The sequence below is a fragment of the Mastacembelus armatus genome, chromosome 6, assembly GCF_900324485.2.
Source record: "Mastacembelus armatus chromosome 6, fMasArm1.2, whole genome shotgun sequence".
Taxonomy (NCBI): domain Eukaryota; kingdom Metazoa; phylum Chordata; class Actinopteri; order Synbranchiformes; family Mastacembelidae; genus Mastacembelus; species Mastacembelus armatus.
In genome coordinates, this window is record NC_046638.1 from 21,067,759 (window position 1) to 21,094,125 (window position 26,367).

Below are 26,367 nucleotides of genomic sequence, written 5' to 3' on the forward strand. Positions count from 1 at the left end.
TGCAGCTTGTGTTTAAGGAAAATACACTTTACTCCTCTCAAACAATCTGGGCCTCAGTTTGCAGTTATGGCTGCCACATCACCTCCCCAGAAGAGTGTTGTTGAATGTCACAACTCACAAGATGTAGTCAAAACTGCTGTTTGGATCTACTCCCAGGTAAATGTGTAAGTGAACTGTCAGCATTATTCTGACTTTCTGTGAAGCACCCACTCTGTTAATGTGACCTTGAGCAGCAAACTGAATTCAAAGCAGGTCTAGGAGTGCTGTTTTATAGCTAACCCTGACCTCTGACATCCGCACAGAAAGAGAGTTTTTAAACTATCATATCATTACATGTGTGCTGTTTTCCAATCTCTGCTCTAACAGTCTGTCAGTCAGTTTATCTCTCTGTCTGAGTCATACATTTGCAGATTTTATATTGGCAGACTTGAAATAACATCCAAACACAAGGCATGTCTTAGTGAGAAGGCGAGAGGGGAACAGGCGTCCTGGTTGACAGAGGATCTATTTTCACATACAATGACGACTTTCTCCCACTGCCTCAGCATGTATTAGAAATATCTTTTACTGACGATTCCTTTCCTATGTCTGTTTTTATCCTACACTTACCTATCTTTGCCTCATCTCCCTTGTCACAGCTAACCTTGTGTGCTTCACTTTGCTCCTTTCTCTCCCTGCACGTAAAAAGAAAACTCTGACTAAATCACAGAGTGATCTCAATTAGGCAGAAGAAACAGTGAGTCATAAACAGCTCTTTCTATGTTCTTTCATTCATATCCAGACATAGCTGCACACAACTGACTCAAGAGAGATATTTCAGGATAGGAATGTGGGCGCAGGACGGAAGTGTGAGGCAATGAGAAGAATTGAAAATAGGAGGAATGCAGGAAAGGATGGTTGAGGAGCATGTGTTTACCCCCTTTGCACAGTGAGTCACACAGAAAAGGGAGCACTTCTAATAGCCTGTGTAGATCCCCTGCACAGGAAAGTAAAAATAGAAGAAATTATTGCAGAAATTATTTTTTTTATTGAAGGGATGCTGGGATCTCATTAGTGGAAGGGAAGGGAGGTGAGAAGGGCTGTGTCTGTCTGTCTGTTTGGCCCTAATTGAGGTTGGGAGGAGGGCGAGTGGGTGCAGCAACACTTCCAAATAATTCTTCTCATGATATATTTACAAGGTGTCATTTTCTAAGAGGGTTACTAAGGGGATTTGAGGAGCTAAAACAGAGAGACAGCAACAACATAAAACATGAAGCGAGAGATAAATCTGCTTGTGAATCTTACTACAAAAGAGCTGTGATAATCTATGTATGTGCATGCACTTAATGTCAGTCCCAGATGCTTTCGCCTAATTGTTCTAATCTCTTCTTTGCACAGTCAGTTTTTTACACAGACTGATAAAAGGCTTCTAACTTTCATTCCCTTAGGTAGGACAGTTTTGTTCTATTTCCAGCAATACATGAATTATCTTTTTTATCTTCTTCATTTTTTTAATATTCTCTTTGTGAATTTTAGGCTGAGGTCATCAACTACCTGTTTGATGGTTCAAACAAAAAACTCCAACACATCATCAGCAAAATGGAAAATCATCTTGACACAAAGATCTATGGTATTAGCTTGTACTGTGTATAAAGGCTTTATGATTAAAAACAGTAGCTAAAATGCAAGTGTCACTTATAAACTATACTGTGCAAGAACCCAAAGGATATCAAATCACAGAAATACAACCATACCTAATCATTTCATGACAAACCAGTTTAATTCTTTCCTTCTAATTGCCTTTGCAACATTATGCAAATCTATCACCCAAGCATTTAATACTCAGCAGTAGTTGCTATGCAGTATTATATATAACAGTTATTCACTAACTGCGTTTCCCCATCTCAATCAGCGGGAAGCCATTCAGAAAACATTCAAATATACTAGACTGCACGGAACAGTAGTAAAGCCTCTCACTAGTGTTTTCAACCACAATAGTCTTGGCACATAAGCTAAGATGGAATCCCATTAATTATCATCATGATTCGACTGGCTAGCTATCAGCTGTAATGCTAATGAGAAAAGATAACAACTATAGCCCAGCCAGCAAACACAACAGCTTGTGACTGAAACTATATAGTATTAAATGTGCCAGTATCACATAGTAAAGAATAAACACTATCAACACAGGCATGTGACCCATGCAGAGGGAAAACACAATGATTTTACTTGAAATGTGAGGAAGCTTCATAAAAAAGCCTCTTCTATCATTATGTTTAAACATTTTGCAAACTAGTGTCCATTTTTTGCTGCAGGATGTTGTTTACCTCATTTCACCTCTTCTCTTCTTGCCACTTAATAGACATACTCTTATTTTACCTAGCAACAAGTGTACTTCATATTCAGCCATCCATGGGTTGGATTCTGGTCCCCTTATACATGGTATTGCCATTTCTTGTGACTGATTACTGATTAGATAAATGCAGGTAAGTGTTTTATTCGTTTCTCTTCTTTTAATTTTTTTCCCCAATTCTGGAAAATCACTGGAGTTTTCTTGTGACAGAAATAGATATAACTGAACTCATTCTGATCTATGGTACCTGTGGTCATGAATAAATGTGCACACATATACACAGTTGTTCTTATTTCCAAATATTTTGTTATTAATAAGGAGTGTATTAAAAAGTCCTTTATTTACAGTCACAGACTGCTCAGATAAGTCTTGTATTACTTCTTTTTTCTTTTACCATAAAAATAACTGGACAGCCAATTCAGGATTTTTTGCTGGTGCCTCTGCTATACAAGCAAAAAACACACAAATGAGTGCTCCAAATCAGTCCCGGCTGACATGATTGACTTCGGAAGTATATATGATTGCTGGTAAACATTTAAATTACCCTCTGAAGCAAAACACAATGTATCACATTAGCAACTACCTGGAAGCAAATCGCTGAAACTGCTGACTAGAGCATAACTAAGAAAATGTATTGAGGAAAAGAAAGTGACTACTGCTCAGCTCTAAACATGACAGCTGAGCAATGTGTCACCTATAACTGTCTATTTGACTCAATTTAACAGCAACCATCCTCAGGTGTGACACTGGAAGAAAGGAGGGAGTACTACACACTTTCATAACAAGCAATTTCAAGTTTTCTCAGGTCTGTGCTCTCCATATTGAGTCACTGTTTTGAAAATTAAATAGCACGCCAAAGCTATGAATAAACTGATTGAAATTTAGATTGTACACTCGCTTCCCAGTTTCTTTTTAGAATTCATTATTTAGGAACTCATTATTTGTTCAATGTTGTATGACAATCAAATTGGGTTTGTTACACCTCCTGGGTATGGCTGTTTATTAGTTGTTTCATCTTTTTAAATGCATGTGATGGTTTTTATGGATTGCAGATAATGAATGTGGCTTTTATGGTTTTTAACCCTAAGTACCTCCAATATTTATGTGAAGCCGGTGGCGTTCACTGTGGTCTAAACTGCATGGTGAGCGTGTCAATACTAGCTTACCTTTCTCATTATTGCCGCTTGATTTGTGTCAAAATTATTTTTGTTTCCCAAATGTCCTAAAGAAATGCATAGCATCAATGAAAGATAGATGGAATTGCTTCATGTATTGTTTTGATGGCACACTTCCACAAGTCTAATTCAGTCTTCATAGTCTCTATATTACTTGGTATTTTTGCATAAGGATCACTTTACTTACCATATAGAATGACTGTGGCAAAAATCCAGGGCAGACATGATCTGTCTGAAGAATTTTCTGGCCTCTTTAGGTGTTAACCTGCCTTTCTTCACCAAGTAGTCAAACAGCTCACCACCAGACACATGTTCTAGCACAAGGTACCTGAGATAGAGACAAAGAGAGTCAGGGTAATGAGTGGAAGACAAAGACTAAACAAAACGATGGAAACAGAATAAAGCTCTCTCATACGCACAGAAAAGAAATACTTCACATGTAGAGACATCTGGTCTCCACAGAGCCTCCTCAAAGAGCCCCATGAAAAAGAAGAATCAGAGCCTCCGACCTCAGAGGTCTGTAAGAGCTAGAGCATTGTGGGAAATCTAGATCCCTCACAACCACTATACACAGACAAAGCACCCCTGATAAATTCTCTTATCTCCCAAAAGCCATAGCAAGTCGGCGCCTTATTTTTTATTTTCTTATTTCTACCTGCCTGTACAGTTAGCAAATCATGCCAACAATGAATTACAAATATATATGAATGGTTCTTAGTATATCATACCATTTGACATCCTGTGGGAGGCAATAGAGGGAGGGTATACTCTAGTTGCATTACACTAAAAAGACGGAAATTTTGATTTAAAAATTATTAGAAATACAGTAAAATATTTAGGTGCTTGTGAATTATGTGACAGTAAAGCTGTTGTAAGTTTCTATGAATGTTTTTGTCTCAGCCAAAGAAACACAAGAGAAGAAGGAAACATTGGCAAAAGTTGAAGTCCTCTATATTCTATGTGGACATTACTTGTGTTGCATTTTTTTCTTCTTCTACCCTTCAAAACACTCATGAACACACAAACTGGCAGAAATGCCATCACATTTCTTAGGACCACTCCTCAGGTGGCCTTCCAGCCTGTGTGGCTGGGCTTTTATGGAGGACAGTCTGTCATACTGACTATATGGATGTGCATGGGAGCTCTGAGGTACGGTGGCCAACAAGGGCAAACGCGCTGCAATGGCCAAAACATATGCAAGAGAGAAACAGCGCAACAGCGAAAACACAAGCAAGAGAGAGAACACAATAGAAGTGTGCCAGGCCGATAGCATCCCCCAGTTCGGGGTCCCCCTATGAACAAAGTTCAAGCTAATTTATACAGAGGCGAGAGAGACACATGTAATGATTTAAGCCGCGTCTCATTTCAGAGGCTGCGCAATGAGAAGCAGCTATAGTTTTGAATTGCAACAGAATGAACATCCTCTGATGATTGTTCTCATGTGCTAATATGTGCTAACAATGTTCTATTACATTTGTTTACTTGATCAAAAGTGTCATACAACGTTGGGAGACATGGGGGGGGGGTTGTTTGTTTTTGCATGGTGGGACATCTGAAGGTACATTTTCCATTTACTACTTTTTAAACACTTGGCCGTCATCTTTTACAATACTGTACTTTTATAATATTGTAAGACGTGACGGCCAATTGTTTAAAAAGAAATAAATAGAAAACCTACCTTTTTTATGTCACCTCTGTAAAAGTTAGCCAAACTTTGTTCATAGCATTCCTCAGTCCAGGTTCCCCCTACAGGCCTGGCGCACTTCGCTGTTGCGTGTGTTTTCTCTCTTGTGTTGTGTTTTCTCTCTTCTGTTGTGTTTTCTCTCTTCCGTTGTGTTTTCGTTGTTGCGGCATGTTTGCCCTTGTCGGCCACCATACTGAGGGGACAGGGAGAACATGAATCTCAGCTGACCCAGGCCTAAAGCTGCAGCTGTGGGCTGAAAGCCAGCAGTGTCCATGGCTCTGCTCCACACTGGCCTGCTCATATTTCCTGTGCTGAAACTCCCTCCGTCTTCACTAGGACAAATTGAAAATCAGACAGGCAGTGAAATGCTCTTTTCTTCTCTCTCTACCTGCTGTGGATATGTGTGTCTACATGCACCTCCTCAGTTTTATTGATTACACTACAGTGTGGCAAACTGTACTTGGCCACAGAGCATGTGCTCACTAAACAAAGTGAACCCTTTACAGCCAAAAAAGTGGCTTTTGTCAAACCTCAATAGCTTTGCCATGTATAACAACAATTCTACACACAACTAGGTAACTAAAAAAAAATTCAACTGTAAAGCCATAGGCATATTTCACAGGAATTTCATTGAGTTAACATGGTTTCCTACATAAAATTATCATAATCCATTTATTTAATGCACCTCCATTAGGTTTTGCAGTTTGTCTTGGTAATTTACTCATAACATTTTAAGGGGCACTCAAGTAATTTTCATGATCAGTTTACTACTACCCAGCGTATTTGTACAGTTATAAGAGCAGAATATTAACTGTGACTCTGAAAGGGAGCCTTGTAAAAAGCTGCAAGAAAATCATGTCATGCTACGAGGTTTGATATTGACTGGAGATCAAAATATTTTAATAAAAAAATCTACAATAAAGAGAGTGCAGTTATAACAAAGTGGACAGTTATCAGACTGGGATGAACTAATAAAGAGAGGCTGAGAAGATGCATTATGGAAAGTTTCCAGCACTTTCATACCTTGACCCATATTACTGTCATCATACCTCAGCCTCACTGCTAACAATAATATTTTAGCAATGCAAGGGTTCAGTAATTGTTGGACCTGTACCTCAGTGTTTTAGTTCAGACCAGCTGAACATCAGAATTAGCCTTAAAAAAAAAAGTCTTGTTTTATAATTAATCATTTTATTATTGTTATTCAACACAAAAAATCTGAAACAGCTCACAGCAACACTTTTACAAACCAAGTGTGTTCTCTTAGACTATTGAGCATTTTTTCAGTGATCATTTTTCATTCTCAAAAGAATAATTTATATGAAAATCATGATGTGATCGCTCATTCATTTCCAGCAATGAAATATCCATAAATAAAATATTGCTGGGCCATGTATCAAACTCCTTCACTTCTTTCTCACCTCTTGTATACACACATACACACATACACACACACACACACACACACACACATACACACACATACGCACAAATCTACAGTTTTTACAGCTTATGATGGGATCTGTGCCAGCAGCATAATAAATCTTAAAAGCTGCTAGCTCCAAACGTGCTGCGTGTCTATCAGCTACTGGCTTTCAAGTAAAAACATCTGAGTAAGGATCTAAACAGCATTAAAAGCCAAATTACATCACTGATGTGAAGTGCAGAGTGTACTCCAGTCACTGGTATTACAGTACACATGTAAAACAAATCGTCCTACTGGTGACCACTTGTCAAAAGTGATGAAGCAACAGACAGAAAAAGTGGTTTTAATAATCCAATTATAGGATAAATCATAATATTCTGCTATTTGTAACATCTGAATGCACAGTGCTGCATGTCTAATCCTATTTGATCTCAAGCTTAAGATGATAACTAACTGAATTTAGTCCAAAAACAGCCTCTGTAGATTAAGAGGGCTAGTATGAACGCCTGATGGGCTTGTCACTCACTACTGTTAAAGTTAGCTAATAGATTTGCGTGCCTGTCATTGTGTGAGTATGTGTACACTGAGTGTGTGTGCAGCAGCTGCAGCAGACAAATAGCGCTGCCAGCTTCCATGGCTAATGTTTTTTAATGCAATGGTGTGGACTCTGATAAGCATGTCATGGTGTTTACATTGCAGAGACTTCCTCTCCCTATTAGCAGGCCCCTGGCGTGCGTGACCAAATTAAATGCTACATGCAAATACTAATGGAGCATCTGCCCCTCTAGAGCTGTCACTGTTGCCCTGCAATCATAATACATCAATCAGAACTGCTCCTCGGGCCAACAAAATAATCTCTGGCTTTTTAAGAATGTTCTGGCATTCAAACGAGCACAAAAGTTTTTATACAAACACACCATCAGTGCATGCAGTAGATTTATGATTTCACATATTATAGATTAACCCAAAGTGGTTCACAGTACATGGATACTTACAAGTATTTTTTATTTTCGTAGACATCATGTAGCTTTAAAACATGCGGGTGTTCTATGAGCTTGAGGATTGCTATTTCTCGCTCCACCTGTATGAGAAAGGGATGGATATAGAAACAGGAAGGATGGGAAAGAGAAAGAAGAGGTTTTCATTAGTGTAATGTCATTACAGTTAAGTAATACTCTAGGACCAGTTGATCTAATCTGCCCTCTCAAACTGCGTCTTTCACCTCACTGTGTCAGGTCCCGGAAACTAGGTTTCCGGTGCCAGGGGTTTTGTTTTGAAGGGACAAAGGGAAGTGTTTGGGGTACTTGCCTTCAGCGTGTTGTGATTGCTGATCTGTGTCACCTGTACGCCCAGCTTAAATAGCTGGGTTCATGGTGACACAGATTGCCGGATTGTTTGTCCTGGACTCCCGAAGGATTCGTTACGGCAAGTAACTACTTTCGTTATGTTAGTGTGTTTTGCTTAGGCTCTGTTCGGAGGAAACTTGAGCTCAAGGCCATTGTACCTTTTTCGCATCGCCTGCCCTGTGTAGCTCGGATGAGCTAACTTTTGACTGTGCTCTCACGAAGAGGAATAGACTCGACGTGGGGGACGCTTTTCTCTATTTTGGATTACTAGTTGACTGGGGTCGCCTTTAGTTTAGCACCTCCTGTTCGCTCACTCCTGTTGAGTCTCGGGGGTGAACACTGTTGGTCTTGCTGTTGTCACTCCTACATTAACCTAGCTTTTTCCTGCTTTCTGTTTTTTTGAGTTCGGAGAACGCCCGACCTCTGGTGGGCCCCAGAGGAACCAGTCTCGTCAGATATTGCTCTACGGACCCGGCTCGGACTTGCCACCCCCTCCATCTCCGAGGACCAGCCCGGCGGTACCGGAACTGGCCGTCGGAGAAACCATCTCCTGTCGACCTCCCTCGGATTCAACACTTCACTACTGGCCTGCATCCCACTTCACATTTCATTGTTGTGTGTGTTAAATAAACTTTGCTTCAATCTGCTTCTGTTTCCTGGTTGCTTGTGTAGACGAGGTTACGATCCATAAAAATTGATATCGAAATCATGACACACTGTTGTCGACACTGAGGCACCAGAGACACAAAACAAGTGACCCCAAAACAGCCTGCGATGATTTCTTACCAATTGTTTTTTTAGAGATTAGCTTTGAAGGTCACTGTCTGAGAGGCAGCAATGTGCCTGCCTCAAACAATAATAACACATTACACACCAGCACAAGGGCTTAAGAGGAATAGTAAGTAAACCAATGAAAGAAGCTGACTGGCACTTTCTACTGGCAGAAAGGACAGAGATAAGCCTTGACCACACTCTGGTCACATCAAGGCCAGCAAGCTGTGCTATCTCAGGTGGAAAACGTGGTTTGCCTCAAAAACGGAAGGAAAACAGGCTGTGTTTGTCTAATCTTGTGTTCTTTCCTTCAGATGAATAATCCTGGGGTTTGCGTAAGGTGAGCATAAATCAGCTTGGTAAGAAAGTGGAATAGTCTGTCAGAACTGGACATCCCAACAGTTTTGTCTTCTTAAGGTACAGCCTTTGGATGAATTGGGGTCAACATGTCCACTCAGGACTTCCATAGACAACTAAGTCTATACAAGTTTCTTTGGTTTTTTTACTTACAGAGACAGGTAGTGTACTGTAAGACTGGCAAGAGCTGGATTTCACCAAAAAGCAGATCAGTTTGCATTTGTGTCAGCATCTCCAAAGGTTGTAGTCAGCATGTACAGCTGCCACAGACAATCAGCATGGAACCCACTTCGACAGAAGCCAGCACTAATCTTTGCCCCTCCCATATTCCCCTCCTGCACTCCTTGCAGTTACCTGCTCACCCTTCTCCATCACATTTCATGTCCATCTCCTCCACCATCGGTGTCTAACTTTGACTGATAATGATGGAGATGGAAGGACAGTGTGAGTTAAAGGCTCCTCTGCCTCATCTCAAAATCAATTTCACTATGTCACTTGCTTGTGACAGCCTTCACATTGTTTTAATGTCACACTCATCATGGTTTAGTTTTATGAACACTATTCACTGAAATGAAGTCAAAGCTCTGATCTGTCATCTAAGTTTTTGTTAAACTCCCACAAAACTGTTTGCTTGATTGGGTATAAAATCAGCTTCCTCCTCTTTAATGAGGCACTCATGTTATTTTTGTTGTCTGCTCAGGAAGGTATTGCAGTCTCCCCTGATACATTTTTCATCACTATTTTCTGCTTAAATAGCAACATCTCCATCTCCAGTCTTTATGCATAGCAAAGTATATGATAAAAAAACCAGCTGACGTAGCCCACACAGTCACTGTGCAAAAAAAAAAAAATAAAATAAAAAAGTCATGGGAGACTATAAGACTAATAAAGCACACAGCTTGCCTAAAAAGGGTACACGCGTAATTAGCCTTGGCATGGAGTATCAATGGGAGTAACAGCTAGGCTAATCGGGGCTAATCCAGAGACTAATGAGCACTATAAGCAGCAATGCACAATGCCCCTTTCTCACCTGAGGCTAAGGTGTGCTGTTAAGAATGAGCCCTGGGTGGCTAGCTAGCTAGCTGGCACCATGGCTCCCTGCAGAGAAACTAATTCTACCCAGGGCTCGGGCAGAGATGAGCTGTTGAAATGCTACAGAGCCAGCAGCTGGCTCCCTAAGCTTCCTCTAAGCACCTCTTTTTAGTTAATTGAAATAAGAGAAATGAGGCTTAATGTGAAGACTTAACCATACAACTACCTGCTTATTGCCAGATTAGATGTTGATTAACATGCTAATGTAAATCTGTGGTGAAGACCTTCCTAGCATTTTACAGTAGAACAGTTAAATTGCCCACAATTATACGTCAAAAAAATGATCTAATAAAAAACATTTACAGCCCTTTTACTTGCACCTGCAAAGGAGTTACTGTTTGGATTATTGTCAGTGACACTGGTGCATGCATAAAACACCCAGATCTATACTTACAACCACTGCTTTGCTTACTGTTTATCACACACACACGCACGCACGCACGCACGCACGCACGCACACACACACACACCCCTAGCATCTTGATAACTTCATGGTAGTATAGATGCCAGGTGGCTATCCTTTTTTTGGCCTGACTCCTTTACACAGCTCCACACTCTCTTATTAAATTGCACATCTGTGAGTGGGGACACTTCTCTCCAACCACCACATCTCCATTGCACTTCATTGAGCCTTTATTAGCAGGAGCTTGGACACTGCTCATCGAGACACACACACATGTACAGATGGAGTGGAGGTGGTCCGGTGAACACACACCTCCCTTTGTTTATTCCTCTTGCTACTTGTGTTCATCTTGTGTTTCTAGGTAACTAAACAGAGGCACAAGATCAAGAGGCAGAAAAAATCAAACAACCCATGAGTTTGAACAAAAACGCAAGACTGACACTACCCCAAATTGGCTATTTGACGGGGAGATTATGTGAGGTTGTTATAGTGTGGAGTGGAGATCATTAGCAGAAGAACAGAAGCCTTTGGTGGACAGGCTGATTGGCAAAGGTTTGACCCACATGGTTGACATATCCTGTCACACAAAATTAATCAACAGATCAATGGAACTGTGGTGGCGATTCCTGTTAAAATGGTACTACGAGCAAGGAAAACCATGTGACAAATGACAACACACTGACATTTGAGTACCAGGTTCTGTGGAATGGCATGCTGTTCTTCCACAGTAAAACCCAGAGCTCCAATTTCTACACTGCAGAATTTGATGTTGTTGTGTTTGAAAAACATCTAATATGATTTATTACTTGTAATTATGGTGCAATTTGCAGGTGCAGATGGTATGTTATAATAGAAAAGTGAAACAAGCCTACGTGAGCGAGGAGGACTGGGGCTACACGGACAAATGAGGCAAAGTAATCACCGGTGCTCATGTGTCACTCCAAATTCAGAGGAGGGAGTTAGGCATAGTCCCATCAACTTGCTATCGATTCTTTAAATTACAGCCCTGGATCTGAATGGCTGACCAGATGAGCAAACAAATGACTGGCAACATCAATAGTTTCATCACTGTGGCTAAGAGTCCAGTGATAGAGGACATAGGATCAGAGAGCTGGGCAACAAGAAAGACACAAATAGATTAGATTCATGTCACACATTGTCACAGAGTGACTGAACAGAGAAACCAGTCCAAAATCTCAGAGGGGAAAATACTGGATCACAGGCTCTGTCATCTCTCGCTCTGCACTTATTGCATCTCGTGCTCTTTCTCCCGCCTTTCTCACTCATGCACACAGAAGGAAAACACAGACATTTCTGTCACCTCCCCCGGGCAAGCAAGTGAATAGTCCCTTGATACTGAGATCTGAGGATCAAAGTCAACAGGGGTAGCCATGTGTGTCAGATAAAAAAATGGTGGTGGCTATGCTAACATGGGAGCTGTAGAGCATGCAAGGGGCGGCTGAATGAATAAGAATCCAGAAGAGGAACAGAGGAAGGATCAGTGAATGCGAGAAGGATGAAGCATAAGCCATGTAATTCTCTGCAATGGGTAAGATTAAATGAGAAATGCAAAGGAGACAGACAGAAGGAGAGCATAGTGGTAGTGCCGGTTTAGGCCCCAACCCCGGAGTCTCGCAGTCTCTTCTGTTGCTAATTGATGTAACATGGGGAATGAATAACCTTTTTAGCAGTGTTATACACCAAACAGCCCATGGAGAGTTTAATAATAACAGGCGAGGTGATGAGGTGGAAATGTGAGAAAATGAGAGACCACTCTTCACCTTCACGCTTCACCTGTCTAACGAAATACATCTACTGTATGACAGCTGACATGAATGTATTTTTATACCATATTGATAGGTCTTTTAAAAGCTTCCAAAAACAGTGAGCCACAATATTTTAATGATCAGAAATTCTAGACACAGTTTAACAACCGAATTTGTTTTGTATAAAAGGTTTTATGGAGAAATACTGTCTCAATATCTTTTTATCGTACCTTTTATTACAGCACATCATTCAAGTCTTTGTGTCCTACCTCCTTATTTATTTCACTGATGGTTTAGAATATTAAATATGTATTTTTATATATAAAAATAAATTAAGAAAGGCGACTTAATTTACAGATCCTTTCATGTCTTTTTTCTAAGCTAATTCACAAATTTACTTGTACTAAATTGGATAGTCATCTAATACTCCCCTTCTTCAACACTGTAATAAAATACAGTGATCTAAACCTATGGAACTCTTTTTCTCAACTGGAAAAACTAAAATTCTTTGAAGGTCCTACACAACATGATTCATTTAGCTTTTATCTTGTGGATAACTGTTTTTTTGTTTCCTATCTGCACCCTACATCTCATTGTTATTCAGTGTGATTTTAATCTTAGCAAAAGAATAAAACTCCAGATAGAATTGCAGGGAGGGAGATGTGCTAGATGTGTAGATCAGATAACATCTGGTTGAAGGAGAAGCATGGATTGGGTAATGGCTAGTGAAAAATGGACGTGTGTCCAACTGTCAGTGAACAGGAGCAGAAGGGGACGAGACAGAAACACTTGGCAACTGGCTCATGCACAAAACTAGTCAGCTCGTCATCCATTCATACTTGTGACATGTGGACACATTAACGCATCAGGCATACACGCTGCACACACACACACCACAGATCATGGCAAGCCATGCACCACCTCCATCCACCCATATGTCGGTCAGTGAGCCAGTAGGACAGAATCAACTTTTTCTGCCAGGAGCAGAGGGTAGCCAAGCTGGTGCTTATGCATGCATGTGCGGTTTTGTGTGCATGTGCTTACACATGCATGTTAATGGTGTTTAGTGGTACCATATATGTCAGGCTTTGTAGACATAAGGGTAAGACATCCGTTATAAGGGCAAACACACACACACATGCACTCTTCTTCATTCTTCTTGTTACACTCCTTATAAAGACAACAGGCTCAGTCAAAATGAGCCTCAAAAGTGTGTTTTCATGTGCAAGGGCATGACCAACACCTTGAAGACAACACTAGCACATGTTCCTGGGAGAATAAGATTGTTCCAAAATTGGTTTAGACAGACTTGAGGTGATGGTTTTAACAGTATCTGGTGTGGAAAAGTGTGCGTTACGGTGTGTTAGCTCTCACTACTGTGCTGGTTCCACTGAAAGCAAAACAAAATAGAAAATAAATTCAAATTTGTATCATTTCATTCCAGTCAAAGTCATTGAACTGAAAAAAGTCATCTCCCTTTCTCTGTTTATCGCTTTCCCCTTCACACAGGTTCATGTGTACATGCACATACAGGCACAAATGCACAGCAGGGGTGTTTTTGACAAACACTGTATCAGTCATCCTTTGTGAAGAGGAGGTAAACTCCCTACACAGGGGAGTTTGATCAATGGCAGAGACATGTAAATCGATCAGAACACAGTCTCTGTTAGTTCACTAGGTCTTATCCTTCATCCATCTCCCACTCTTTCAAATCTTGCTCATTACCTCTTCCCACCCAAGACCAATTCTGACACTCCTCCTCTTTCTCTATCCCTCATTTATTCTCCATCTCTCTCATTCTATCTCTTTAATTATGTCCGTGATGTGTGTGTGCTGCTGACAGATCCATCAGGCTGCCACTTAGACCAGTGTCAGGCTACATCATTTCACACTAAGAGACATGTCCCTGGATGCCCTTGGTAATAATGGAGTGTAATGGCAGAGGTCCTCCACACCCTAAGGTCAAAGGGTATAATCATGAACCTCTTCAAACTTACTGCATGGTCTGATAAATGGGGTGGAGTAGGACTGGCTCGGCAGAGGGCAAAAGGTGTGTGTTTTTGTGAATAAGTGTATGTGAATAGCTGTGCAAAGCGTTTGAGAAAAAAGCCATCTGCAGGATGAGTGATTTATCAGTGACAGGCAGGCAGATTCCTTTAGCATCCATGTTTTCGTGTCAGCTGTCTGAAGTGCTTTTTTTTTCTTGGTCGGCTATTCTATCAGTCACTCCAAAAGCAGCAGGACTGGTAAGGTGACCTTGGATTGTGTAGAGATGTGAAATGTGGATTAATGAACTGATTTCGAAGAGCAGAGAGACAGAGTACACAACTGAATGTAATGATCAGAGCAGAAACTCAGCTACATGAACTATAAAAGTGTCAAAGTAAATACAGTAGAGTAATTCTACAGTAGCCCGTGTTTCAATGCAGGGTAGATGTAATTGTTTCTAACGCACAATGCAAAAAAATAAAATTTGTCTTAAATGCCACATGCAACCTAGCAAAGAATTTAGTTTTACTACTTTACTGCCAAAATACATAAGATTTAAATTTGGTTTTCAAAATGTTTCAGTCTGCTTTAAGTATCATTAAAAGCTTTGCTTTCAAAATGAACAGAATTATCAGAAAAATATGCTATTTATCAAACCACTGAAATCACATATAAACTTGTGGACAAGAAAAGGGGAAACAAAAAAGACCTGACTGAAAGCTCCAACTCACACAGACCTACAGCCTGTGAGTTTGTGCTGGTTTGTGGAATGTAAAGTGATGTGAAAACAAACCAAACAAAGAAAGTGAGCAATGAAGACATTGCAACAGTTCAGGCGGACATTGTTGATGAGCTAACGGTGATTCACCTACTCAAGTAATTTTCTCCACATATGAATACATGGCTTATTCACTGACACATGATCCTGGTGAATAGTTAGCCTGGCAGAGGAGTCAATACTGGAGAAACCACAGGTCAGAAGGTAAGGCTGTTCAACTGAAACAACCTAACTGGCACAAAACTTTATAAATAACTTCAGAATAAGTCTAAGGATGTAAGCAGCTCTGCACAGAGCCATTATACCTGTCAATCAGGTCATACACTAATATTTGACATATAATACATGGTTGGTATTGTGTGTTCATACTAATTTACCTAGAGTATGGCAAACCACACATGCAAAAATGTTCAGTGCTTGAATGTGTCTGTATGAACTTTGTGGATACATACACTGTGTGAGTGTGAGAAAAGGGGGGAGGAGAGGGAGCATGTTCTTGACAGTGTCTAAGCACAACTTAGTCAGTTGCAAACAATCCCCACAAAGATGCAGGTGTAGTTGATGAAGTTAAAAGTGTCTTGCTTTAGATATTCAACATATAGTGCAAACCCCAAAAGCCACATATACATGAGGACCAGTTCCAAACTCATTAACATTGCCAAGTCTAAGCCAATTTCTCTGTTTATTTGCAACAGCTAAAAGTGGTAAATTAATGCCTGATTCACAAATTAATGCAGCCGGTGCATAATGGCCAAGCCCTGTAGATGCTAGTTAACACCATAATAAAAAAATAAAAAAATCTGTTGAACACAGAGAACTTACATGGCTGTAACTCCATTTTTATGAGTACATGAATAGTTCTCTACCATAACGATCCCAAGCAGAGTAATCTTTATTCCAGGCAGGATTTTAGTACTTGTAAAAACCTCACCAGCAGTAGGGGACACTCCACCTCATCACTACTATTATTCAATTTTAAGTTTTTAATATTAAGTAACTTTTTACTATTCTTCATTACACATAAAGAATAGGACTACACTAGGTCACTGTTGTAACTGCTAAATGATCATTCATACTATTGTAAAAACATAACATGAGGTACATTTTCTGTTTACTTTAGTTTACACTGTGCATACAATGGTCACTGTTATCAGATGTGTGCTGGGCTCATAAATCTGTGTTCATGTTCAAGTACTCATGTAAGTACCATCGCTGGCACACTTGTCCACAAGCTGTGATTCCACCCACAACCCTGCCTGAAACTATTACAGATCAACTTTTGCAGTGAGATGACAGACAGAGCATTGAGGTGTGTGTTTGTGAGCACTCTTATTTTTACCTTTGTGAGGAACATAATTGCATGGAAATGAGGACATTTTGGCAAAGTTAGGGCATTTGGCTGGTGACGGTTAAGAGTTGGTTTTAGGGTTAAGGTTAGAATTAAGTTTAGGGTAAGATTAGGGTAAGGGTCTAGGGAATGCAGCGTGTTTAAGAGTGCCCTGACAAAGATAGAAATACGAATTAGTGTGTGTGTGTGTGTGTGTGTCTCTGTGCTGACTGAGCAACTAGACAATGGTCATGCAGCTGTCATTCATGCTGTCACTAATGGTATGTGTGATTTACACACAGTGATACTTAGACACACACAGACAAATGTTTATATACTGTAGTGACATTTGCAATAAAAACACAGTAAATGAATAGAAATACTGCAGTGACAGTCAACAGTTGTCACAATCCGTCATTGTTCATCAGCAAAGCTCTGCTTCAATGCACAAACACATATCCACACATGCACACACCAAAGTATAGAACCAAGTCTGAATAGGAATGTTTGCTTTCTGTGCACCACACAGCATTGAATCAACAAAATAAAAGTCACTGTGTGGTTTAGTTCCAGTCCAAAGTGCCGCACTCCAGCAGAGAATCAAATCACTCATAAATGCAGACTATATTAAACATGGTGATAGGCAACCTGCACAGCACTGGACTCTCATGTCTTTGAATGGAAGCAGCATGGTTTAAAAACAGATAAAGACAGATGTGGAAAGAAAAATGGAGGTTGTAGTACATTTTCTTGTTCAAGGGGACATGATGTACCTATTCAATTATCAGTTACTACAAAAACAAAACTGAAAAAAGACAGTGGCTGAGAAGAAAAATGCAGAACATCCACTCCAGTGGGTCCACAGGTATTTTATAAAGAGGTGGGAAATCCCATTGCAAAACAAAGAAATAAAAAAGAACACTGCTGTAAACTTTGAAGGAGAACTTTGCTGATCTCCTGATGAAAGCATCTCTCCACTTAAATGTAGAAGAATTAGATAAAATATGCCCTTCACTCATAAAGGGAAAGCAAAAAACAAAAGCAACAGTGACGCAACAACAAATGAAAAGGCAAACATATTTTTCATCTAGCTGACAACACAGCGGCTGTTGGCTTTGAAGAGGAGAAACAAATGTCATCGGTTTAGACGTCTGTCTGTCTCCTGTCGAGTGTAATGGGGGATCCCGCTACATCTTGTGTTCTGCTATCCTCCATTTCATTATTTTGTCTGCATTCCATCTCTGTTTTATCTCGATAAGACAGGTGAGAGGTAAAATCGCTCAAACAACATTGTGTGTTTGATGAGCTTTGTCACCACAGCACAAATGGTTTTATGTCTCTCCAGGATGTGTTACATCCCAAACTACTAAGTCAGGAGTGTCCATGGTGTCTTCAGTCATGTTATTTAGCATGACACAAGTTGTGACACAGGTATACAAGCTGACATTTCTTCACATTCCCCAAACATCTTGTGTCCTGTAGGTAAAATCTATTCCTCATTTCCGTTTCGCTATAAGCCTCATCACCACTCAATAAAAACTGAGGAGAAAAAGTGGATATACATTGATCTGGGAGTGGTGATTGGAAAGTAAATTAGGATGTAAAATGCTGAGTGACCTTCATATTGACTGACAGACTAAGGGCTTTAGAGGTTCAGGGAAATCCTTTTTACTGTCCAGGCTCCTGCAGAATACCATGAGGGAGCAAGGGTCAGGGAGAATAAAAAACTATGCAGAAAACTAGAAAAACTACATAACAATAGGAGAAGTGATCAATAATGCAATTTTATCAGGGAGGATTTTTGGTCATTATTGTATGATAAAACAAGTATTAATGTCGATTTATTTGACTTGCTCATGTTTTCTTCTGTAAAACACATTGCCTGTAGAAAATATTAAGACACACTTTTACACTTTTTACACACATTGTTGTGTGGTAGATACATGTCGAGGTAGAAATAAGCGAAAGAAGAAGCAAGCTACTGTAAGAGCAGAGAAACAGAGTTGGTAATTCTACAGGCTTTCTGTGCAGTCAGCCTGCTCAGATCAAACAGTGTACTAAGCCTTGGCTTCCAGCTCAACCCCATACAAAGCTGATGGATCAATGCACAGGGCCACAACATATGAAACCCATTCATTTTAAGGGGTGTCTGCGCTCACACTAGCACACATACACACAAACAACACAAAGTTAAAGAGGATGTGTGCAAGTTGGAGGCATTTCTATAACCAACCCACTCGCGGCACAACAGAAATGAGAGAGAATGGCCAATCTATAATCATTAGGAGGGAAGAGTAGCAATGGCGATGAAAGAAAGCTACAGTGCTGTCACTGAGGTCGGAATAACAAGATTAGATCTTGTGTGATTCATCTGTGGCCGTGGCATTTTGCTCCTCACCTCCTTACTCGCCCACCACAATCTCTGACGGCTGGTGTACTCAACCTTTATTCCTTGTTTTTCTCTCTCAGCCTGTTTAGTCCTAAATTGTTATATTAGATGATGTGTGTTTAAAGCTGATACCACTGTCATATAATCACTCCAAATAAAAATATCCCTGATGTTTGTTATTGAGATGTATAAGCTGTACAAGCTGAGCAAATAATATAGAACAGAGAAATTTGAATTTGTGGAAAAGAAATCACACATTAGTTAAGTACTGATCATGTTAATTACAGTAAAGATAAGTTTATTGATCATTATCATTGCCCCTAAATATCCAGCTGCCTTAGGTAAGTTAGCTGCCGAGACTGACTGATGGCACTGCCTTGTCATTCTCAGCTCCTACATGTGGTGTCCTTAGTGTAGTGCTTCAGTTATTTGCTTCAGGGGGCAATTATACCACACTTCTCCGTCTCCAAACTCACTTTCTCTATCACTCACACACACACACTGACATCAAGGAGAGAAAGCAAAGCACACATAGCCTCACTGTGCTAAAAAAACGCATCACAAACAGCGTAGCTACATAGAAGTGTCTACTTCACACGACATCCATCCAAACTGTTCTAATTTCATGTTCCCCATCCTTTCTAACCCTCCCCATAAGCACACACTCTTCCCTCCCTTCTATCTTCCTTCATCCTGCACTCATCCCTCCTCACCCCCTCTCTTCCTTTCTCTCTCTGGGCTTGGGGACAGTAGAGTGACTTTGAAGTTGTGCTGCTTCAGGAGGAGAGAGAGTCGCTCTGGCTAATTAGTTGTCCTTAACCCAACAGCAGCAGCCACCACCAGCTCACTGGCACAGAGGGAGAAACAGAGCAGGCATTAACAGTGACTACCAACTGCTGCATGCTAAAGATACCCTTCTCCCTCTGCAAGTTGTTAGTGCTGGGGGCTAGCAACAATTTAACTCACCCCAAGACTACACTGCAAATTAGAGGAGTCGCTTCACTCCCTATAATGATAGGCTATATTCTATGAAATGTAGTAGAGCGAATCTTCTGCGCTTGTCAAACCATATACAGTACATTAGAGGTAACACTACTTGATGTCCATTTCTTCCACATCATTGTCACCAACATAACCATCAGTTTTACAGAAGGTGCTTGAAAACTGCAATAACGCAGACTCATGGCTTTTCAATGCACAGGAGATCAGCTCTGCAGCCACGGAGAGCCAATCACAAGGCAAACAGCTTTTATTTAATCCAAGCAATCAACATCACACAAGTACAGGGTGAAGATAATATGATAACATGACATAAACACTTATGGAAAATAACAAGCACCATCAAGCTGCTTTATCAGTTGGGCTGCTGTTCATTGCTGTGTTTTTGTACTGATAAGTGGGCTGAGTTATAATTTGTTCTTTATCAAATGGCATGAGTGAAATAAATACTTTGTCATTTTTTGTGTCAGAATATTTAGTTTTCAATTACTCGTGTAACTTTACTTTGTGGTGAAGGGCATATGTCAACATTTTGATTGAAATTAGTTTTGTAGAAAACACAGAAGGTGCACAAAGTTTCATTTAACTTTAAAAATATATTAAGCCTCATTTAATGAGGTTTATCAATATTTTCAGGTGTGTGACTCAAGTTTTATTTCCCAGAATTCTCATGACACAACAATAACAAATTCACCACACTGACAGGAATGTCTTATTTGCTGTATATACAAATCACTAATGATTATTTAAATCACGTTTTAATTTTAAGTATGGCAACAATCTGTGTTGAGTTCTGTGTAGAATGTCACATTAATAGTTCAAGAAGAAAACACACTCACTCCTGACAGGAAATGTGAGTAGTGACAGAGTGTACCTACTAGAGCATCTGTGTTATCTTGTCTCAGCAGGGTTTCCCACAGCATGTCCATCTCTCTCCCCTGAGTCGTGCTCTCTTTCACCCTGCTCCCCTCCCTCTCTCAACCCTACGGCCCCACAGCACTGACACGAGAGAAAGAGAGAGAGAGGAGAGAGAGAGAGAGAGAGAGAGAGAGAGAGAGAGAGAGAGAGAGGGCTGGCTGAGTTTCACAAATATTATCCACTCCCTCAGGATGGAGACACACACGTACGCACGCACGCACACGCGCGCACGCACACACGCACGCACACACAGACACGCACACACACTACAGTATTAGTTCTGAGCTTCACTTTGGATCGCCACTGGCCTCAGTGCCAACTACTGCTGACATACGTGACATATGTGCTCGTTCTGTGTATTCGCTTTCTGCCTGTTTCTCTCTTATCATTTGAAACATGACAGGCAACCACTTCCTACTGATGGAGACTCTTATTACTATTCAAATAAATCCATTGTTAGGTTTCTGCTTAGAAGTGAAAAAAAAAAAAACATTGGCCTGCACTTGCTCTTTGAAGTAGTCAAGGCTCATTCCCTGGACACAAACTGACACAAAGTTCATAGACGAATTCATTATCCAAGACAATTCAATGTCTTTCTGGTCCGTACTGTCACAGCCTGTGGGTCTGTGGACTAAAGAGTTCAACATTAGATATATAAAGTTTAACACACAGGGAGTGCAGAAAAGGCCTCTCCGGCAGATATTCTGAGATAACTAATTCAACCCGTCTTCTGATCTCCACAAAGCCCTGACTCCCAAGGCCAGTGAGGGGAAGGAAGGACAGACATTGAGGAATGATGTGTCTTGGAGGATGTGTTCATGCACACTCGTTAAATATGTGTGTATCCGTATGTCTTGTACAGGCATTCTTATCAACTTCTGCACGTGTTGAATGTCCTATATGTGTGTATTTGTATGCATGCATAAGTATGTGTCATCTGCGGTATTTCGTGTACATGCGCACACACGTGCGCGCGTGCACACGCACACGCACACACACATGCGCGCGCACACGCACACACACATGCGCGCGCGCACACACACACACACACACACACACACACACACACACACACACCTGTCCTGGAGAGTCAGATTGTACCCTAATGGCACCATGGGGACCCAAGACATTAGCATATTAAAAGGTGACATTTCATAGTCTGAGCCTTGCAGCAGAGAGCAGCCCGATCACTCTGACAGTATGACAGCCACACAGACAGGCCAAAGAACAGGCACATAACACTGTGGAGTGCAACACAATGGGGATATGTGGCTGCAAGATTTGAGTCAGAAAACACCTGCCCACCTGCAGCAGGAACCCTTAGAAGTGGATTTGTTGTCTGACACCAAAGTCGACCTATCTCAAAACTTGAAGAAAGTGTACAGGTGGTCTCACTCACAGGGTCTAATAGTACATACATAATGTACATAAACAGAATTCCAGGCCTAAAAATGATACTACCTTTTTAAATAACATGAATTCAACTTTCAAACTCTGTGAACTAGTGAATCTGTGCTTACCTGTGTCACAAGGCTATGAGAAACAGCACAAACACACGCACCAATTCTTCATCATGTTCTTCACCAACAGCTTTAACAGTTAGAGACAAAACCTAGAGCACCTGATGCAGTATAAGGAAGGAGGTTGGGTTGTTGAATTCAGATTGGAAGATTTATTTACATGTAAAATAATGTTGACTGATATTGTTTTTATGACATCTATTTCCAAACTTACAAGACAGCCAGTATCATTGTCTCTTTCAGAGAAGTCCAACTGCCCCTAGCTCCTGAACAATTCACTCCCTTCTGGCGCATACATGAACTTACACCTACTGTTAGACACACACACACTTGCACACACCAGGGGCCGGCATTTGAGAGAAGAATGACAATAGCTGAGTTCAGTAATTGGCTCGGAAATGCAGCTTCAGCAAAAGCCTTGGTTGGAAACCTGTCAGCATGTGGCATTTGTTACTATCGTTTTTCTCTGAGTACAGGGTGATGTGAAACACCTGAGTTGGGACAATTCTTCCTTCCTGTCTGCAGTCACATGTTAGAATGGGTCCACCTACCTACCACTTCTGCTACAACTAATAATCCTTCTGTCAGGACAGAGGTAAGAGATGTGACCCATCTTAAAATATTACACTGCATATTAAACTGAATAAGGGATAAAAAAGTGAGTGACATTCAGAGTAGGATAACAATGAGTGAAAAAGAGTCAGGGAGACACAGCAAGAAGCTGATTAATACTGACTGTTTATCAAACAGCAATATCCGAGCAAAGACGGCTTTTATCAAAAGCGTAATGATGTTGCCACAGAGGTGATGCCAAACTGTGGGATTTTCCATTTGCAGATTACTTATACTGTGAACAAGCCCATCCACTTTCTGATTTCCAGCTCATAAGCAAACAATTACAGCAGGCACTCTTCTCCGCATGTGTCCTGTGAAAGACAATTTTCAGGTTGTAGCATCTTGTTGTCCTCTATCTTCCTGCTCTTTTCAGTTTCTTTACAGCTATTCCATCAGCATATGGGCCAGTTTTGCAGTTTGCCAATTTTGAACAAGCGCTGAATAAAGCTGCCTCACAGGAGCTGTAGGATGCAATAACAAAAAAATAAATAAAATAAAAAATCCCTAATGTATCTTTCAAAAGGAGGCTATGTAGGTAACAGGACAAATTATGAATAGAGGTGCTACACGCTGAAGATTTTGAAGCGCTCTAGAGAGAGGCTAGAGTAATTATAGTTGCAGAAACCTGTTTTATTGTTGTGTTAGCCCAGGGTTTTTTGGAGGCTCTGACTACTGGCAGGGGAGCCAAATAGCTGAATTCTTCAGTTCAAAATTTGAAAAGGATGAAAATCAGCTGCTTCAAAGAGCAAATGTCACTAAGTCAGCTGGTGATTCCACTTTTCATAAAGCTTATTGTGATATAAATCACCATCCAATCTGCCTAGTTTTGATTTTCGAACCATTTTTTGTCAGCCGGGTCACATTTTATGTGTCACAGAGGTGGACATCAGTACTCAGTTATAGTAGACAAACACTTAGTGCTGCTACAGCCAGCTGGGCTGCTGCATATTAGGTTTCGGGGGCGAACAAGAGGAATGAAGGTCCTCAGGTTTAATTGGGACAGTAGGGTTCTAAGTTTTTATGTACCATTTAACAAGCAGAACATCAGAACCTGCTATAAACTCAAAGGCTGTCAGAACATTTTCTAAAATATAGATGACCAGCTACATACAAAACAAACCCCTTTTGAAAAGGATATTTTGTTTTAACTAGACTTGCCTTTTTTATGTACATGTACAGTATGTAAAAAAGGCATGTACAGTATGTACACTGGACTTTAGCAGAGTGAAAATAAACACTTTCTGTAAACTCACCTTCATTAGTACAGACTCGCTGAGTTTTTCACGGTTGACAATCTTTATAGCGACTTTCTGGCATGTTACACAGTGGACTCCAAGCTTGACCAATCCTGCAAAACAAACAGGAAACCAAAAAAAAGGTTAAATAGTGCTCAGATGTCTGCACTTAAGACTAGCAGCAAGGTTTTAGGTGTTACCTAGAAAGCAAATAACATTGTGAGTTTCTATGCAGCACATTAAGCTAGAGCATTTCAAACCCACTGTTCTACATACTGAATTAATGTGATGAACATTAAGGGCTTTTCCCCTGTAGCTAACCACTGATGTAAAATGTCTTGTGACCTCATTTATAGAAACCTGATAATTACCTCTAAAGTGTAGAGGGTTGCCTAAATAAACTCTCCTCTGAGGTTTATTTGAGTCATAAAGGCAGTAAGTGAGTCGGCCATTTGTGTTATTGATTCCTATATTGCAGCCAAGTTGAGTTAGCTAAAACAGACAATAAAAGGAAGAAGTAACAAACAAGAGGCATTACAGACCCAGAGGTCAGGCTCTGAATGGTGACTCATTACTGACCAGGGCTCAAAAATCACCAGAATGAAGCAACATTGCACCAAACTGTGGGAGAGTAAATCAGGATGCTACATTTCAACCACAAAAAAAGAGCAGAAACCTTTTACTTCACAACAAAAACACACTGCTGCATGGGTAGTGATTTGAGTGTTTGATAAAGCATTACAATTCTACTGAGAACCAAACACAAACTTTATCAAAACTTACATATATCTTGTGATTCGCTACACAACCACAAAAGCGTCTCTCCTGTTTTGCCTTAGCAAATTTCCCCAGGTATCCTTGGTTAAATGATCAACCAGAAATAATGTAGAAAACCAGCAGGGATACATCAATGGGCGTACAGTTACAGTGGAACAAAGTGGGGTGCTTGCATCTATTTGATACAGGAGAACCATGACGACAGCAAAAATCCATTTTCTGTCAGGGGCCACAGAGCTGCTCGCACATTAGAAAGATGTTTGCATCAAATAGATTACTTACAAACTGAAACAAACAGACACCCATACACAAACAAATGTCAGCTCTCTATTATTGATTTCCCCAATGGCCCTGTTGTGCTGCAGGCATTTGAAGATGACAGAAGATGGTTTTGAGATGGTAAAATATAGCATTTGGGCTGGCACAGAATTTCCAAAAGCACGGAAGTGGAATAATGTCAATGTTTTGATTTCTTGCCACTCTTACTCATCAATTAAGTTAATAAGTATTACTACAATGTGCCTAAGACAGAACTGGTGCAGTACTATAATAATAAAAAAAGAAGACATGTCAACGAAGAGAAGTTACATCCTGTAGCAAACTGTCTGGCTGATATGAACCAGACTTACGTGGGCTCCTAGCTCGTTCTCCACTGTCTCTCTCATAGTCTGATTTCTATGTGAACCAGCAGATAAGAAGAGGCAAAGGACTTGGAGGAGGACATGAAAGCAGAAACAAAACAGAAATCTCAAGGAGGTGAAGGTGAGATGGAAACAGCAGCCAGATGAAGTAAATAAAAAATAACATTTGGAAGATGAAGTGAAAAGAGATTGAGAGTCAGGGGTAGCACATTATTCAAATGACAGGCCACAGATAATTAAGCAATAATGTAGAGCATTGTGTGGGAGTGAGGCTCTGGCTTGGGAGTTGAGGGGCCGGGGGGGCCGCGGGGCCGAGAGTAGACATACTGAAGAGAGGAGGAGAGAGGATGAGAGAGAGAGACAGGAAGTGAATGCAATGAAAGAGGATGATAAAAGATGTAGAAAGATTTGGAAAAGTGGATGGAGGCGGTTGAGCAGGAGGGGGAGCAACAGACAAGCCCATTAGCCCTGTGACAATAATCGTATGTTAATGGCCACTATAGAGAAACTCGTAAGTCATGATAAACAAATTAAAGAGAAAAATTCTGCCTGCAAACACACGAAAAGTTAACTGGATTATTTGCCTCACTATCTATCTTCCTCCAATGCCTGTGGTCTCGTTAGCAGAGGGCACATTAGCAAGGGTGATATATGCACAGAAACATAGCACATTATGATTTTACAACCACTTTGTGTATGAATTAAAATGAACTCAACAACAAAGTTCAGTACATAACACACAGCGACATAAGCTTCTTTTATACCACATACATAAAAATTATGACTTAAAACAACAAACAACAATTAAAGTAATAGAGTAGAACATG

General features: G+C 40.5%; 1 protein-coding gene across 1 annotated transcript in view; it reads right to left on the bottom strand.

The window, feature by feature from the left end:
• Nucleotides 1-26,367, bottom strand: part of brsk2a (BR serine/threonine kinase 2a) — a 155,039-nt gene that overhangs the window by 37,322 nt on the left and 91,350 nt on the right. The window contains exons 2-4 of the mRNA XM_026311416.1: nucleotides 24,141-24,235; nucleotides 7,613-7,698; nucleotides 3,695-3,835 (exon numbers count right to left, since the gene is read on the bottom strand). Of these exons, the coding sequence (XP_026167201.1) occupies nucleotides 3,695-3,835; nucleotides 7,613-7,698; nucleotides 24,141-24,235 (322 nt within the window). The remainder of the gene's footprint in view (nucleotides 1-3,694; nucleotides 3,836-7,612; nucleotides 7,699-24,140; nucleotides 24,236-26,367) is intronic.